The 18,872-nt window shown below is 38.0% G+C and overlaps 1 protein-coding gene across 1 annotated transcript in view; it reads right to left on the bottom strand.

Moving 5' to 3' along the window:
• Positions 1 to 18,872, bottom strand: part of LOC106880385 (uncharacterized) — a 102,731-nt gene that overhangs the window by 67,464 nt on the left and 16,395 nt on the right. Inside the window, exons 2-4 of the mRNA XM_014930296.3 lie at positions 17,710 to 17,888; positions 14,448 to 14,577; positions 6,910 to 7,064 (exon numbers count right to left, since the gene is read on the bottom strand). Coding sequence (XP_014785782.1) covers positions 6,910 to 7,064; positions 14,448 to 14,577; positions 17,710 to 17,888 — 464 coding nt within the window. The remainder of the gene's footprint in view (positions 1 to 6,909; positions 7,065 to 14,447; positions 14,578 to 17,709; positions 17,889 to 18,872) is intronic.

Here is an 18,872-nt window from a genome sequence, read left to right as displayed (position 1 = left end):
TATCTCGGAGGTGTTCCGCGAATCGGTCGGCCAGGCGCCGCCCCGTTTGTCCGATGTACAGGGATTGGCAGAGAGAGCAGGAGAGGCAATATATGATGTTGGTAGACGTGCAGGTGAAGGAGTCGGTGATGCGATAGGGTCGGTGATGGGTGCTGGTGAGGAGGGTGGTGTTGGAGAGGTAAGGGCAAGTGCGGCAGCGTGGACGGGAGCAGGGGAAAGAGCCAGGTTGGGAGGTTGGGTTGGGGAAGAAGCTGTGGACCAAGAGGTCCCGTAGGTTGTGGGCTCGTTTAAAGGAGGGGAGGGGTCGATTAGGGAAGATGTGGGAGGTGGAGGGGTCGGACTGGAGGCGCCGAAAAGCTCGGAGAATGGAGCGTTGGAGGGGTAGGGTGGTGGGATGGTAGGTGAGGGGAAAAGGGAGGCGGGAAACGGCAGGGCGGGTTCGGGGGGAGAGAGCAGATGCACGGTCCACAGAACGTGCTCTGGCAAGGGCGGTGTGGATGGTGGTGGGTGGATATCCACGCAGGCTAAAGTGGTGAGCCATGAGTTGAGACTGAGTCTCAAAGTCATGGCTGTCGCTACAAAGTCTGCGTAGACGGAGGAATTGGGAATAGGGGATGGAAAGTTTTGTGTGTCTAGGGTGGGAGGAGGAGAAGTTGAGATAGGAGTGTGAGTCTGTGTGTTTGTAGTGGATGGAGGTGCTAAGGGCGGAGTGGAGGATGCTGACCGAAATGTCGAGAAAGGGGACAGAGGTGTCAGAGACAGTACAGGAGAAGTGGAGGGCAGGATGGAAAGGGGACAGAGGTGTCAGAGACAGTACAGGAGAAGTGGAGGGCAGGATGGAAAGATTGAACGAAAGAGAGGAACGAGTCAAGATGTTCGCGGGAGAGAGAGGTGGCACCGATACAGTCGTCGATATACCGACCGTATAGTTCGGGAGTGGGACCAGTGAAACTGGAGAATATTTGGGCCTCAACATAACCAACGAAGAGGTTCGCGTAGTTGGGGCCCATTCTCGTCCCCATGGCCACTCCCGAGATCTGCTGGTAGATATCTCCCGCGAACGAGAAGCAGTTGAGAGATAGGACAAGTTCGGCCAGACGAATGAGTGTGGAGGTGTCGGGTTGTGGGTTGGGGCGTTGGTCTAGAAAAAACTTCAGGGCACACAGCCCCTCGTCGTGGGGGATCACTGTATAGAGGCTCTGGATGTCTAGAGTGAAGAGAAGCTTAGAAGGGCCGGGAGGGAAAGAGAAAGAGTTGAATAGACGAAGCGCGTGGTTAGTGTCATGAATGTGGGAAGGGAGAGAAGCCACTAGGGGGGCGAGGACCCGGTCTAGGTATTTTGAGATAAGCTCGGTGGGGCAGTTGCAGGCGGAGACGATGGGGCGGCCAGGGTTGTTCGGTTTATGGATCTTGGGGAGGAAGTAAATGGTGGGGGTGCGTGGGGTGCGAACAATAAGGTTGGAGGCGGTGGCGGGGAGATGGGAGGAGAGGATGAGGTCATGGATAGTGGAGGACACAGTCTGTTGGTAGCTGGGCGTGGGGTCGGAGGGCAGAGGGCGGTAGAATGAGGTATCTCGAAGTTGACGGAGAGCTTCGGCCTCGTAGAGGTCCGCGCGCCATACTACCACGGCTCCACCCTTATCAGCCGGTTTTATGATGATGTCCGTGCGGCGTCGGAGGGATCGAAGGGCCGAGAGTTCGGCTGGGGAGATGTTGAGTCGAGATGGACGCCTGGAAAAGTTAAACCGGCCCACAGCGCGTTGGCAGGCGCCCGCGAAAAGATCAACTGCCTGGAACTGGCCAGGAGCAGGCGTCCACTGGGATGGTCGTCGGCCCAGGTCAGTGAAGCAGTCCTCGTTGGGTGCGGGTGGTGTGTTATGGAAAAGCGCACCCAACCTAACGCGGCGCACAAAGCTGTGGACATCAGCACGGGTTTGAAATTCCTTGCAGGATGGAGTGAGTGGGATGAAGCGCAGACCCCTATTGAGGACGGAGCGCTCCGCCTCAGAGAGAGGAAGATCTGGGGGAATGGTAACGACAGGCTGAAGTGGAGAAGGGGTGGGTGGAATAGAAGTAGGAGGGGATGAAGTAGGGTTAGTAGGGGCGGTCGGGATGGTGGAGGGCTGGGAGGGAGGGGGTGGAGTGTGTGTGGGAGAGGCAGGGTGGTTGGGTGTGGGTGGGGAATGCACATCAGGGAGGTAGAAGGGTGGTGGAGGGGTTGGGGTAGTGGCATCGGGTGTAGAGGAATGGAGGAGTGAGTGAAGTTTGCGGAGCTTAGTGTCGGTAAGAAATGCATGAAAGAGATGATTAAGTTGAATGATAAAGCGCAATGTATTGTGAGCATGGGAGGGTGACAGAGAGGAGAAAAATATGGAAAAGGCTGGAGGAAGAAGGCGGTGGATTTTAGAGAGATTGGAGCGAATGGTGGCCCGCATAAGGCGGTAGGATGTGGTGCGGAGTATGGGTAGAATGGTGGTAGAGGAGTGGAGAGTGGGGTGGAAATGGAGGCGGAAACCCTTAGGGATGAGGCGGTGATGTAAGCAGCGACTGAGAAACGTAATATGACTAGAGAAACGAGTCTTCTTGAATATGAGTAAGGAGAGTCGTATAGTAGGTTGAAAGTATAGAGAGGGAAGTGTGCGGAGGTATAGTTTTAGGCGGTTGTGGAGAGTGAGTTGGAAAGATTTGTAGTCAGGCATGATGGAACGAGAGAGAAAAGAAAATTAGACGTGGGAAGGAGAATTACAAAAGGTGTGGTGGAAAAAAAACAACAAGCGTGATGAGAAAATTGGACGTGGAAAAAAGGAAAAAAAGAAAAAAAGGGGGGAAAAAAACTGGAAAAAAAACTTTTTTAACAGGTGTGGGGGAAAAAAATAAAGGCATGAGGAGAAAAAACGAAAAAGGGGTTGTGAGAAGAAAATATATGCGAGATGGGAGAAAAAAACAAAGCAAAAAGGAAGATGGGACAATAGGGAGAAATGGGGTGACAGGGAGAGGAGAAAAGAAAGGGAGGGAGAAGAATACAAAGTAATAGGTGCAGATTAGAGAAGACAGATTAGGAACATCCAGAGTACGAAGAGACGGTAGGTGAAGGAAAGTAAGGTAAAAAAGGATGATAAAGGAGGTTTACAAAAGTGGAAAAGTTCAAAAGTTTTTTAGACGTCGTGGTATATTGAAGCGATTTCCAATCAGAAGATGGGTCCAGTGTAAATCCGTGGGTAGGAGAGGTGCAGCCGGAGGGTATAAAGTTCAGAATCAAACAGTCCAGATCCAGAAGGAAAGAAGGTAGAATCCAAAAGTTGGTAGTGTGTGATGAGAGGAGACAGGATTAGCTGGTGCGACCACGTGAGCGTGTATTATATGTGGGAGAATATACAAAAAATAACAACAGACGAGGACAGGTGGTGTAAATAACAAAAGTATATATTAGTATGACGCTCGGGAATACGGAAAGTCTTTGACGTTTCGAGCTACGCTCTTCAACAGAAAGAATACGGAGACAAGGAGAAAAACACGGAGAAAAAAAATTGAATAGTGTTCAGTCAACGGTCAATCATAATAATGGCCGATCATAACAATGACTGACCGGAAGTTAGAAATTCTTATTTCAGGAGAGCTAAGAAAGGGGGAGATAACAAACGGTGATCGGGAACGAGGGGCTGTGTGTGGGAGGTAGACTGCTGGTGATCTTGACGTATGTAGTGTGAAAATGGGGGAAGGGAGAAAGGAAGAAAGTAGTTGGTCAGTTGTAGTGTGTGCGTGGTGTGATGCGAGGGTATTGGTGTGGTGTGCGTGGTGTGGTGCAAGGGTATCGGTGTGGTGTGATGTGAGGGTGTTGGGAGGTGGGGAAGGCATGGGTGGAGTGTGGGGTAGAGGTAGGGGTATGTGGGTAGGGGTGGGTGGAGGGTGTAAGGAATTGGATGGGGTGGAGTGGGAAGGTAGAGTAGGAGTGTGTTGGGGTGTGGTGGGATGAGCTTATGAGGGGGTGTTGACGAGGAGGGAGAAGGGGAAGGTGGATGTAAGAGAGGGGGAAGATGGGTATGGGAGGGGAGAGGAAGAGAGGAGAGAGGGTGGGTATAAGAGAGGGAAGGGGGATTGAGAGAGGGGGAAGGTGGGTATGGGGGGAGAAAGAGGGGAAGGTGGGTATGGGGGGAGAAAGAGAGGAAGAGAAAGAGAGGAAGAGAAAGAGAGGAAGAGAAAGAGAGTGAGAGAGAGGGAAGAGGGGTATGGGGGGAAGAAGAAAGGAAGAGAAAGAGAGTGAGAGAGAGGGGAAAAGGCGAGCTGGCAGAAACGTTAGCACGCCAGGCGAAATTCTTAGCGGTATTTCGTCTGTCTTTACGTTCTGAGTTCAAATTCCGTCGAGGTCGACTTTGCCTTTCATCCTTTCGGGGTCGACAAATTAAGTACCAGTTGCGTATTGGGGTCGATCTAATCGACTGTCCCCTTCCCCCAAAAATTTCGGGCCTTGTGCCAAGAGTAGAAAAAATATATATATATATATTTACGTCCATACATGCGTATTCTTATGTGTGGTTATGTATATTCGTGCAGAAATGAAAACTATTTCTGTTTTTATACTTGCCATGTGCTGCATATAACAAATGTTTCTAATATCAGAGAAGGAAATATAATTTGAAATGCTTTCTGAATTTTTTTTCTTTTTTCTTTTTCGGATTTAGGAATTGAAGAATCAATGTTTGTTTTTTATTTAATTTTGTTGGTTTCTTTTCGTTTTTATTTGCGTTCCTTTCGTTTTTATCTATTTATTTATTTATTTTGCTCTTTATTTTACTATTAAAGCTTTAAATTAATTTCTTGTAATGCCCACAGTTCAACTAATGTTCAAGCAATGTTAAATCTTGTCTCATAAAATTTCGATGTTCGATCTTAAGAATTCTCTCGATTTGAAGTCTTACTTGTTGTCTTTCCTTCCTAGGAAAATCTTTCGGATGAAGTTTTAATTGTTTTATATGCTCGGCTGCTGTGTTCGGATTCCTACTTTTCTGCTTCGGAGAGAAAAATTTTCTCTTAAAATGCCTTCTGCAATTTCTGCGCGATGTGTCTAGCATCGGCAGTAGATTATCGTGGTTATTATTGCTGTTTAAACCTGAGTTGTGTGGAGGCGCAATGGCCCAGTGGTTAGGGCAGCGGACTCGTGGTCATAGGATCGGGGTTTCTATTCCCAGACCGGGCGTCGTGAGTGTTTATTGAGCGAAAACACCTAAAGCTCCACGAGACTCCGGCAGGGGATGGTGGCGAACCCTGCTGTACTCTTTCTCTCACTCTTTCTTCCTGTTTCTGTTGTGACTGTAATTCATCAGGGCCAGCATTGTCGCACTGTTTCACGCTGATTATCCCCCGAGAACTACGTTAAGGGCACACGTGTCTGTGGAGTGCTCAGCTACTTACACGTTAATTTCACGAGCAGGCTGTTCCGTAGATCAGATCAACTGGAACCCTCGGCGTCGTAAGCGACGGAGTGCCAACAACTTAAACCTGAGTTAACTCGTCGACAGAGGAGAATTATTTTTGTTGTTGACCTAGGCATAAGCATACCGTTTTTCATGACCATACATACTTTGAATTATATTAACTAACTTACCCTATTACTAGAATAGTGAGGTATGATTTGAACGAAATGCTGACGTTATGGCTAGTGTAATAATTTTAGTAGTATTTTTGTTACACCAAGTAGAATGCTGTTGTGTATTTCTTCTTTTCTAAATTACATTATGAAATGTTTACTGTTACTTGTACATTTTTTACGAAGTTATGATATGCTCGAACACATTAGCAACAGCCCAACTTCAAATGCAATATATATAACGATGTGTAGATTATACACTACTGTTCTGTATGATGGAATTTTATAAAATATGGATGTGTATGTGAGTATACTGTTTCGTGTTGCTATATTCTGCGTTCTTCTTAGAAAGGAGACCTCTTTGTGTTGCCTTTTTATATTTTGTAACTAAACGAGATGCACATTGCGTTTTATTACATGTAAGATGCTGTTTATGAGTAGAATCAGCGCAATTAAGTTTTTGATTGATTTTCTCAATTAAAATTATTTTAATGGTTTTGTAGTATAATGGTCACGTGCCTTAGTGGATAGAATATGTATTCATTCATTTGTTCATTCATTCACAAAAGATTATATCTCTTCAGCTGAAGGAGCCTCTTTAGCGATTGCGCAAATATTATCTATTTGCTGTTGGCCTCTGTGTGTGTGTGTGTGTGTGTGTGTGTGTGTGTATTTATGCATGTATATACATACATGTATGTATGTAACTTTTATATCAACCATATCAGCTAAAGTAGTAAACTACAATATGCGAAACCATGTGGATAAGCGATCAAGTATATGAAAAGAGTAAAGCAATGATGAAAAATAGATTTCGATCAAGAAAAGTATATTACAAATGCGATATTGGAACATTTTGGCTTAGTTACTTTTGTGGATTTGTCCAAAAAGAGACAGAGCATATGATATTTACATAAGATCTGAGACTGGAGAAAGGAAATAGTGAAAACAAGCCATCCATTGTGGATTCCTGCAGTTGGAACCAACTAAATATAACGTCAATTTACCCTCATACTGGAGACTTAGTCAAAATACTTGCAACATGATGGTTATAAATAAAGGCACGGAAAGCCAGATGCTGGCGTTAAGTATTGGTGACAGATTATGTATGAATGAGAAAGCGAAAGAAATGATAATGAATCAGCTGGGTGCAGATGGCAATTCATCTGGTATATGTGACTATAAGTGCGTAATTGATTGAAGAGGACTCTAGTTTTGTATTTCCAACAAGAATAAAGAAAAACAGAAATACGAGAAGAAAGAAATGATTTTTTTTAAGTGTACGAAAACGATAATCAAATAATACAGTTCCTTTTATTACTCACTCAGTTATTTCACCAATTAGTTGCAGCTCCTGACCTGTAGAATCTTGTTGATTGGTCAAATTGGTGGGGAAAATTGGATATTCGTAATGATCAATGAAATCAAAGTTTCCAAAACCATCTTGATCTAGCACATCAATTTTGATTTTCATGAAGCTCTGAAGAATCAATAAGAGTTACAAAGAATGGCAGTGCAAAATTATGTAATTTTGATATAAATAGATTGATGGGATGGGGCGGAAATTGCAGCGGATCAAAGGTGATGAAGCTAGTACTTGGAGAAGTATAAATACAAAATATTAATGAAAGCATTATGGTCGGATCTGATGAAAAATAATTATGAAATTAATTAACATATTGATTACATAAATGTTTTTCACAACGACATCTTTTAATTGGAAACATGTATAGGCGTTAGTAGTGTGCAGTTAGCCAAGTCAGCACAGCGTCTATTAATCTTCTTTCGTACATAGCGCGAACTTCCGTTACGAGAGAGACAACTTCGAATAGATATCATGCGTAGGTAGAATTAACTGGAGAAAACAATGGCAAGGTTCAGTAATTAATGGATAAAGTTGTTGCACTGAGTTCAGATCCAATCATAGATTTAATTTGGTTCAGACTAAAGTGTACTAATAAAATTACATGAAAATCTATTCTCCAGGAACCGCTGGGAACCCAATGGGTTCTGTAACTCATCAACACCGTTTTGACTTAGATGAGTTCCTAATACTACAATGTTACTCATTGCCATTGATATGATGAATTCTAATCTAAATTGAATGTTATTCTGACACTGAAATATATAATTCCATATTTTAGCATAATCATTTTATTTCTACTTTAATGAAACAGAAATTTAGTCTTGGAATAGCATTTTGTCAATACGCAAATAAAGCAAGATTATCATGCATGATATTAATACAGCGTGCTGGCAGAATCGCAAGCATGTTGAACAATATACTCAGTGGCATTACCTCTGGCTCTTTACGTTCTGAGTTCGAATTCCGACGAGGTTGATTTTGCATTCTATCTTTTCCGTGCAACTAAAATAAGGTAACACTTAAGTATTGTCGTCCATTAACTCAACTAATCCACTTCTCCAAATTTCAGGCCTTTTTATCCCTTGATCATACCCCCTATGATAGAATTGTAATTAAATTATTATTATTATTATTATTTACTTTTAATTTGCATATTTGTTACAATCACTTGCCGAGACACACCCAGCGTCCTAGGGTGGCTGAAGGATAAGAGATGCTACAGTATGAGTGAAAGTTTGGGGAGGAGAATTGGCAGGGGCAGTAGCGAAATATCTTCATGTAATACAACACAGACATTTAAACTTATACGGGTTTTTAAGGATGTAGGTAGTATTTATCAGCACAATATTTTGGATTTCTCTGAGACATGGCTCTCCTGGGATATTATCTAGAAGTTTTTGACATCCCTTTCTTATCACACCTAGGGCTCAACAACAGCAGCAGTTCTCGTTTTAAGATGCCATATCTTTTGTATTTCAATTTCCAAGTCCTTATATTTACTTAATTTATCAAATTCCGTTACATTATTATTATTATTAGTAGTAGTAGTAGTAGTAGTAGTAGTAGTAGTAGTAGTAGTAGTAGTGAGTAAGGAAAAAGTGCATGCTATCAAAGTGACGCTGGGTTAAAATATACGAAGCCCTGTATACACATCATGACAACCCGTCCGATGCGAGTACACCATACACATGCATCACAACCATATGAGCACAGCATGGTGAATGTCATATCAAGATAAACAGCGCATGATCTTGCAGGCCGAGTAGCCCATCCTGCTTCTTCATATCAAGTAGCCTATCTTGCTCAAAAGATCCCTGAACAAGGTTATTTACTGATAATGAACGAAACACCCATGTTTCAAGAGGTGAAGTATTCAAACCTCAAAGAATTCCTCTGAACACATAGCTCTGATGCCCCCCCACCCCACTACTTCTACTCGTGATCAGAGATGCACATATCACCACCTATCAAGGGACACGCTCAAACAACGTGACAAGCACATCTGTAGTATTGAGCAGAATATTTGCTGTAGCCCATATTTTATACCAAGACAAAACATGTTCATGATAACACTTCCAATCGGTTAAGATCAGAAGCTATGAGAGTTATTCCTAGTACTGCATTGGGACATTTATTTTTCTTCTTCTTATTATTATTCAATCAAAGACCGAATGTACCACTGTGTCCAGTTGTACCTTTCTCTACGCTTACCATTAATATATAAATGGTTACAAAAGTTGGACTGCAAATTTTCATTCATTTTCGAAGTGTATTTCTGTCCAAGGATGTTTGAAAACGGGTAATGGTTTTAACACGTCACCATGTTATCGTTTGTTCATCGGCTCTCTCTCCCATCTTTCTTTCTCTCTCCCTCTTCCACCTCTCTCTCTCTCTCTCTCTGTATATATATATATATATATGTGTGTGTGTGTGTGTGTGTGTGTGTGTGTAACTATAAAAATAATTATTATATATATAACTATATATCATAGTAATATTTATTCTTCGATTTGAAGCAACAATTTTTAAATACAAACAAATGACCGAAAAATGAATGATGAGGTAACCCCAGGCAGAATCGAACCCACAAATCAACGCTTACACTGCTCCTTGCACGTCCGATTGCCCAAGCGAACACCCGTCAATGTCGGTCAAATTTAGTTAATATATACTTAAACTGTTTCATGCTATATATAATATTTGTGAACAAACCAAAAAAGCTTTGTAAGTTACGGAGAGAAAGCTACTATGGAAGACTCATTGTATAATAATAACTGTATAATAATATATCACAACAATATATATTCTCCGATTTGAAGCTACATTATTTATACTATATATAACATTTATAAACAAACCCATATATTCATGAATTATAAATTGAAAACTTCTTCAAAGCATTGTTAATATGTGAAGAGTTTTAGCAGTAAGAAATGGAAGTGGAGGTTAAAATTTACTGAGACATACCTTTTATATAAAACAGGATGTCGTATGTAAAAGTTCATTTCTAAATTATCTTTTTCTACTCTTCTGATACAATTAATTTGTAGCAATTTGTGAAGCTATAAGATACGCAAGAAATGAATATGTCTCAATTAAAAAGTTTCCAAGATTGAGTTCAGGGGTTGAAAGTTCAAGATTTACTCAAATTAACTTTTAATAGAAATAAGAAGTTTCGTAGAGTATTTATTCAAAATTTATCACAGAAAATTAACGTTCCTATTGTTTATGTAAGAAAGAGAAGCGAAATTATAAACTTGCCCAGACAGTGTCACCAAAGCTTTTTTTTTTTTTTTTTTTGCTGGTTTTTAGTCTATCATTTACACATATAATCAATAACTTTCCTATGATTTCAATTGCCTACAAGATTAAATACACGACAAAAACCTGAAACGTTTTTAAATTCATATCTTTCTTCTATATTTTGAATGGAGTAAATCAAGTTCTTTGCATTGAAATTAGAAATCAGATGGATTCCGTTTTTAAAATCATTATATATCACAGCCAATATTTATTTTTTTGTAATTCTTTACTTTAAAAAGTGATGATTGGATCTGCTATAGAAATAAAATATCAAACTCGGGAATATTTGGGTTTTAGCTTGTTAGATGAATATGATTTTCTTCAAAGATGTTACAGTTCGTTTACATTAATAATACAATAGAGAATACTTTTGGTAAAACATAAAGTAGGATCTACAATATAACAAAATAGAAGTATTAAAGCCTCTAATTTAGATTCCCATAACGTGTTTATAATTTCCATCATTATGTAAATACAAAGATGACGTAAAGAATTGTGAAAGTGGTTCAGAAATAAAAATAATACGATTATATTATACTGGCACTTCGTCGGTTACGACGGCAAGGTTTCCATTTGATTCAAGCTACGGAATAGCCTGCATGTGAAATTAACGTGCAAGTGGCTGAGCACTCCACAGATACGCGTACCTTTAACGCAGTTCTCAGGCAGATTCATTGTGACACAGAATGTGACATGCTTGGCACTTTAAAATACAAGTACTACTCATTTTTGCCAGCTGAGTGTACTGGATTAACGTGAAATGAAGTGCTTTGCTCAAGGTCACAGTGCGTTACCGGGAATTGAACTCACGACTTTACGATCTTGAGCTCAATACCCTAAGCACTAAGTCACGTGATTACATTAAAAGTGGGTAAATTAGATGTGGAACGGAAGAAGTAATTAATGGAAATTGAATTTGAGACAAAAGTCAGTCTACTTTTTTCAGGATACAGTAATCCTTCGCCATATCGCGGTTCACCTATCGCGGTTTATTATTTAAGCTTACGTCGATTCCTTATAAAAGTAATAAAAAAAATATACAGTATTGTTTCTACTTCGGGGATTTTCACCTATCGTAGTGTATTTTGGAACGTAACAAACGTGATAGTCGATGGATTACTGTATATCCAACGTATTTGCGACTGATATCCTACATAGTTAAGTACCCTATTCTAATATTTAAAATTGTAACTCATTTACTCTCAGCATTGATTAAATAGAGACATACTTGCAAATATATAAAAATGCATTTTTCGCTAAAGAAAATAACCGTGCAAAATGTGCTGTTTTAATATTAAGTTTTCTGATATTTGTTTGTAAATGTTTGCCGTAGACCAGATGACTGAATGGGTAAGTTATCATACTGCAATTCCACACTCATTACGAGAATTTCAATTTAATCCACTTGTGTTCTATTTTCATTATATACGTTTACATGTATAGTCTTCAGTTAGTCGAACTTTGGAGAAGCGATAGTCAATTTAATTGCCTGTTAACTACACAATATTGTAAGGTGGTGGCACAATATTTACTGCATTTGTGACTTTGAGAAAAGATATGTTTTTCATAAATGTTCACTACCTTACAAAAGTTGTATCAGCTAAGGAAAAACACTATAAGCATATTCAGAACGCTGTGTCATAAAATTATCTCCGCTCTCTTTGAGCATACTCAAGAATAATTTAGGTTGGGCAAAATGTGTAAGGCAAATTAAGGCAATTTTGCCTCTTCATTTGTCTAAATTTATATTGGAAAGACTCATACTCATCTATATCTATCTTTAGATATCAGAAAATATCAGAAATGTAACAAAAAATTTAAATATCTATAGCACATGAAAGAGGATCGCGGAAAAATGACACGTAATATGAAATTAATGAAACTCCACTAAATCTAAAAAACACAACTTAAAATATTCTCGAAGGCTTCTTCACGATCTGCTGCAGTGGCTCTCTTCCTGATATATTTACGCGCCATGATGTTGAAACAAATAAATTATTGAAATTATTCATTACCCACTTTGCCCCGCATTAGTCATTATTTTTATTTTATTGAAAACTGAAAATGATCAAATTAGATATTAGTGTGGGGAAAAGTGACTTGGATTTTTGTTAAACACCCAAATTATCCAGATATTTTATTACCAATCTAAATACAATCGGGTTAAACTTGAGAATAAAAATTCTCAAAAAAAGTACATGCCGAGTGACTGTTTCAAATTCTCTCAGCCTCAACAACAACAATGCTGACTAATTTCAACTCCCACAGAAAATGCAACACTACAAAATGGGGATGCAATATTTGCAATGTAATGGCTTCAAACAAGTGAGGACAAAAGAACGAGAAATCAGAAATTACGCATTTTACACAACTTACTCATTTTGTTCCCGACTAAGCACGTGGCACTAAAAAGCGTTCCCATCTAAACTAATGGCAATATTTTATTTTTTGAGCTTTAGCTAATATGAAATAACATTATTACCGTATTTTAACGTGTATAAGAAATCCTCCTCTATATGGAACCCCTTAATTTGGGGGGCTTAAATTTTGAGGAAAAAAGGTCATGTAAGAGATTATAATACTATCCATGTATAAGAAACTTCCATATTTTTTTAACCTAATTTTTTACAAAAAAGAATTCCTTGTACACGTTAAAATACGGTAAATACTTTCTACGTCTCTAAGAAACTATGTACTTATGTACATATAAACAATCATATTAGAGAACTTCCGTGATTAACTGAAACACAGAGACACCAGAAGAAATTTATTTTGTATAAATCTGAACTGATAATGAGTTTTGAAATTGTATATAGCAGTTTCTTAATAGTAGCAACATTACTTAGATTTTCAACTGACTGATCTATTTGGTCATGTGAGTGAACCTGAATAGAAATATGTATGACGGCATGTGTGAGTGATTGTATTTGATTGTGTGTGTTTGTGTGTGTGTTTGTGTGTGTGTTTGTGTGTGTGATTGTTTGCGATGGTGTGTGTTCGTGAGTGTGTGTCCGTGTATGGACTTCTCACAATTTTTCATCTCCCATATTCACTCACAAAGAGTTAGTCGGGAAGGAGCTATTCGGGAAGGCACTTGTCCATGACAACATGGTGCAGAACTTAATCTGAAACTATGCGGGTACAACCGACGAGCACACCATGCATGTATATTTATTTCGTGAAATAAGAAATAATTTTTGTAACGGTAGAACTCGAAGAACATGAAAGCATAAATAACATTTGGTTCAAAATCAAACATTGAATGGAACCAAGAAATCGGTGGGAGCCTGTCGGACTCGAACCTACATTTTCTGTAAAAATGAGACAGTCTAACCACTATACCAAGGCAATACTACAAATTTTCTCCGTCAATTTAAGAACTTCCATCTTACAAGAGTTGTAAGTCGTTTACATTATAACAATTAAGAAAGTTTGAGAGATATGAAAACCTGTATAGCTTCTGTCTATCAAATTCGACTCATAACCATGGGATCAACCTATGGCGAAGGGGCCCTATTATTAGTATCGGACACCGAACTATGTAGCTGAAAAGTAAAGCATTAAACCATCCAGGTATATGTGCGCTAAAGTGACTGTTCCACTGGCATTAATTAAAATAATGTATATTGGTGGGCGATGTGTAAATGAGCGCATACTTCACAAATTACAAAGACTACCAGATCAGCGATGTATTCTGGTGGTTTTGTAACTATCGAGGTGTTTCTCTTCCAAACATTAGGCTCAAAATTGTGCAAAACTATCAGTTTACTGAAACATCAGTCGCATGAGTCCACATTTGATCAATTCTATAGGTTGCACATCTTATTATGTAAAAATCAAACTATATTTACTGTATTAATAAAAATCTGTTTATACTTACCGAAAAATCAAATAATATATTTGTTGTCCTGTGATCACCTGACTGACCAAGCTATAAGACATTGTTACACATCGCTTGTCACAATGCGCTTTCGCATTTTTAAGCCTTCAAATGCTACCATCCCGCTGGCTAGGCAAGCAGGCCAACATGTGATCGAAATGAAACTGAAACAATGTGAAATGAAGTGTTTTGCTCAAGAGCGCAGCGCATGCACGGAATCGAACCCACGATCTAGCGATTGTGAGTGCAACAGCCTAATCACTAGGCCATGCGCCATCACAATACTTGTATTAACAAAAGCCTTTTATACTCACCGGCCAAGTGTTGACGGAGAATTTTAGAGGGTTTTTAGTTCCACCGATGTCAGAGGTAAATTGAATTTGATTTTTCTTCACTGCTCCTGTAATCTGCTTCCCAAATTCACACGTTTCCATGCTACTTGACCTACAAGTGTACAGAAATGAGCATTATATACACTTGTCTGTATTGGATTATGATGTGGTCTGATAGCCGTGTCCGTTAGAGCAGCTTATTGCGATAGCCACGTTTTCTGAATCCATGTATCTCTGTATGTATATATTACATACGTATACATACACACACGTACACACGCACACACGTGCACACACACTCACACACATAATGCATATATATATATATATATATATATATATATATATATATATATATATATATATATATATATATATATATATATATATATATATATATATATATATATATATATATATATATATATATATATATATATATATACATATTTTTTTACGTATCACATCGAAGTAGTACAGTTTAGATTTCCTAATGCATATTGTATTATTTATAAATATTACACACACACGCATACATGGTACATGCAAACATACACAGATGCACATATGTACATAAGCGTGTATGCATGTACAGAGGATGAGAAAGAGTGGGAGAGATAGAGGGATGGGAAAGTTAGAGATATCTATAGACAGAAGAAGATATTACATTAGATAGCTACCTATATATCCCCAATTTCTGTTGATAGTACTATGAGTAACAACATTTATGCTCTGCTATTCTTGTGTAGGTATATTTGGAGTTGTTTTTAGCATAACCGACAAAATGTCAACACATCGATAGGTCGTCGCTACACCGACACTTTCTACGTTATCAATACACTTGATAATGCTATATATTGGTATAATGTGATGATTCGGAGAGATAGGGCTTCTTTTGTAGACATGATTTTAAACTAAATCAGTCAGCCAACGAGTGAGTTATTTAATGTTAATTAGACACAATATTTCCTCAGGCACTGTAGATGTAATGCCTTTTCCTAATAATTCTGAATGATTACCCTGAAAAATTATGATTTCTCGTCCATCCATAATACGTTTGCTTTAAATCACGGCAAAACTTGGTTTTGAGGTAAGCATGTCTTTAGCGGAGTAACAGGAGAGTAAAGAAGCGATCTCTCTTCAGCAGGCAAGTGTGGATCAGTTTAAAGACTTGAATCGCAAGCAACTGAATTTTACTATACAGAAATCATTCTATGATAGGAAAAGAAATGATTTCTTGCTTTTAATCCAGACTAGAAAAGTATACATTATTCGTACATATATCATTAATTAATCTAAGGATGCTAGTTCATCCAAGTTAGGATATAAACTGTAGGAAAGCAAACTTGAACACAACAGCTAGTTTTATGCAGTGCTCTTTTGTTTCTATAGAAAGATTACTTTTAAATCACTCCAGACAGTTTAAGAAGTTATTGTCCAGAGAAATTAGCCATATTAATGTATTTACACATTCCATCAACAAAAGTTTCATTTATGCAAATTGTATTAAATTTGCTCACGTTTTCACGACGCCATTTTATAGCAGAGACGAAACCAAATATAATTTATTTTCTATTTAAAACTAACAAGTATGTATTTTGCTTGGCGAGTGGTTATCCAAATGATGTAAATACAATTCGATATATCGATCCTGATTAGTGTATCCTCTTGGTATTTATTATTTCTCAAGAAATTTCTCCAATACGTGAGTAAATTTTACTATGTTTTCTCTGAAACAAAAATCTGCCTAATTGGTAATGTGATTTCTTGCATACTAATATTTCCACTTCACGGAAGAAAACTTTGGTAATTTGACGAGTTATGCAAATTTTAACAGTTTTCTAAATTTGACCAGTTTTGTAAGTGTGGAACCTATTGGAGTTATTTTGATTGAGATAAAATGAATAAAAGAAAGTTAATGAAATAAATTAAATAAAGTTCTGAAACTATAACTCAACAAATATAATTCCGTTGCCTTAAACAAATAGCTGCAGATCTTAAAACTTAACCAAATCATGAGGACACGTATTCTGCAGTTATCCTTGCAAAGATTCCTGTTTCAGTCCATAAACAGGTTTCTTAATGAAAAATTATAAATCTGTCTATGTTCATCTTTTTTTCTCTTGTGAAACAATAAGAGGTTGAAGGTGAAATTATTTCGTGAGCGATTCTGTAGTCTAGAAAAGTTATGGTAAAATTTTGCATACGACTAGTTTATAAAAATCAAGTTACAGATGGAGAATTTGTGGAGTTAGACTTTTACTTTGCTATTCTTCTATGCAAAGCCAGTAAGCTAAAACAGAACTCCAATTATAGAAGCAAGTCTGATCAGTGCATGACCGTCTTGCTGTTGCATGTATACGTTAAACAGAAAATATTAAAATGTTTTTGTTTAAAATGAGATCCTGTATTTGTAAATAAAAAAGGACCCTATTTTGTCAGTTACAGAAACTTTCAACTATTTAGTCAAACTTTATTGAAATGCATACTATTCACAAATTATTATGCTTAAAATCCTATTATATCGAGTAGGTGCTCTTTCTATTTGCAGGAATTAGTAAATGTACGTCAATGATAATTATAAATTCGTACTAATATAATCATATAAAGGTTTCTATAAGTTATTAACTTCCATGATCGTCACCGGTATATTTGGCGCTGACATTATTCATTTAAAACTGGTCATTACTCTAAAGTCCATTGTTCTCCAAGCAATAATCGTGAGACTGAAGTCAGTGTTACAAACTAACAAAACTCTCATCTAGCTGGTACTGTTCGAGCTTATATTAATCCAATATATCACCAGACGGCATCTGATTAGAGTTTGGTTGATTGAGCGATAGAAATAAATGTGCTCGCCGAGAAGACGTCGGTAAAACCAATCAACAAACCTGGAAATTTCCTTCAAAATCATAAATCTACTTCAGTTACGAAGAATAATTGCAGCAAAGTCATATTTGATTAAATACGTTGCCTAATATATTATCTTGTAGGCCGGAAGTTAACTAATCTCTAGTAAAATAAGCAACAGCATAGTTTGCTCTTAGTTTTTATCTATCTGGAATCTGAATCCAAGTTCAACTGCGATTAAATAAAATTCTGAATCGATAAAATACGTATCAATCCCTTGCTGGTATCAAAATATTCTTTATTTGTCTATGAAGTAAGGGTGTCATTATTATTTGAATATAAATTCGATTTTTTTATTTAGATTACAATGCAGAAGAAAAAATGATAAACTTACCCTGTTATGTTCCCGATACATATCTTAAACACATGGTCGCATTCGAGACATTCGTAAGACCAAAATGACTTGAAATCACAACATGAACCGTAAAAAGTATTTCCAGTTGGATTGACAAACTTAAGCAATTTTATTTCTGCTGTACCTTTTGCTTTGGCACCACAAATTATGAGCAACACCTGAAACGAAGAGCATACTTATTTCCAGATAGAAATATTGATAGAATCTTCATGTACGAGTGGGTGCTGAGCTCTCTATCAACTCAATTTCGAAATTTTGGATTGATTCATTTTTATGAAGGCACCATTAATCAAAGAACTAGGCATTTATTATTGATAAATTATAATATTTAGGACATGGTTTATTTAATCCGTCCTGATTCGTTGAATAACTTCTCAGGTTTTGACTTAATCTTGATACTGTGCGTTAAACACATGCAGTGCACTAGTGTGTAAATGCGAAATAGTTTGATGAATTAGACAAAACGGTAACTGTTCACTTCTTCAAATTTTTAATCTTTTACACCTATTGCTCTCCGATCTCTCAGCTCTAAAAGTTTGTTACGTAAACTAACAGTTAAATCAATGTAATGAGAGATAAACTCTAGTATAAGCAAAGTCAAACTGCACCTAAAGAATCCTGAAATATCAAGAAGCATGTTAATCAGAAGAAAATTTAAATGGAAACGTACGAGTTAAGGTATATCTGCTTGGCTATGCATTTTTTCTCAAAAAGATTCAAATAATTTATTTAAGTTTCAGAATGAATTAAGAAATACAGTCGTTTCTTTTAATTCGCTTAGTCTTTCTTCAGTTCTAGGTCGGTAAAATAAAGTGACTGTGAAGTACTGGTATTCAAATGACCACGCAGAATTTAGTTACATGTACTTGCATTCTGTGTTCAAATCCCACCGAGATCGACTTTACTTTCCATTATTTCGAAGTTTATCAGTTAAGAACTATTTAACAATCCTTTCTACTATGGGCACAGTGCATGGAACCTTGAGTGGGGGATAATCGATTACATCGAATCCGGTGCGTAACTAGAACTTATATCATCAACCTCGAAAGGATGAAAGGCAAAGTCGATCTCGTCATAATTTGAACTCAGAACGTAAAGATGGACGAAATACTGCTAAGCATTTCGCTCGGTGTGCTAACGGT

Source organism: Octopus bimaculoides, chromosome 13, assembly GCF_046866305.1.
Source record: "Octopus bimaculoides isolate indiv1 chromosome 13, ASM4686630v1, whole genome shotgun sequence".
Taxonomy (NCBI): domain Eukaryota; kingdom Metazoa; phylum Mollusca; class Cephalopoda; order Octopoda; family Octopodidae; genus Octopus; species Octopus bimaculoides.
Note: the sequence above shows the minus strand (reverse complement) of the source record. Positions and strands in the feature narration are given on the sequence as shown.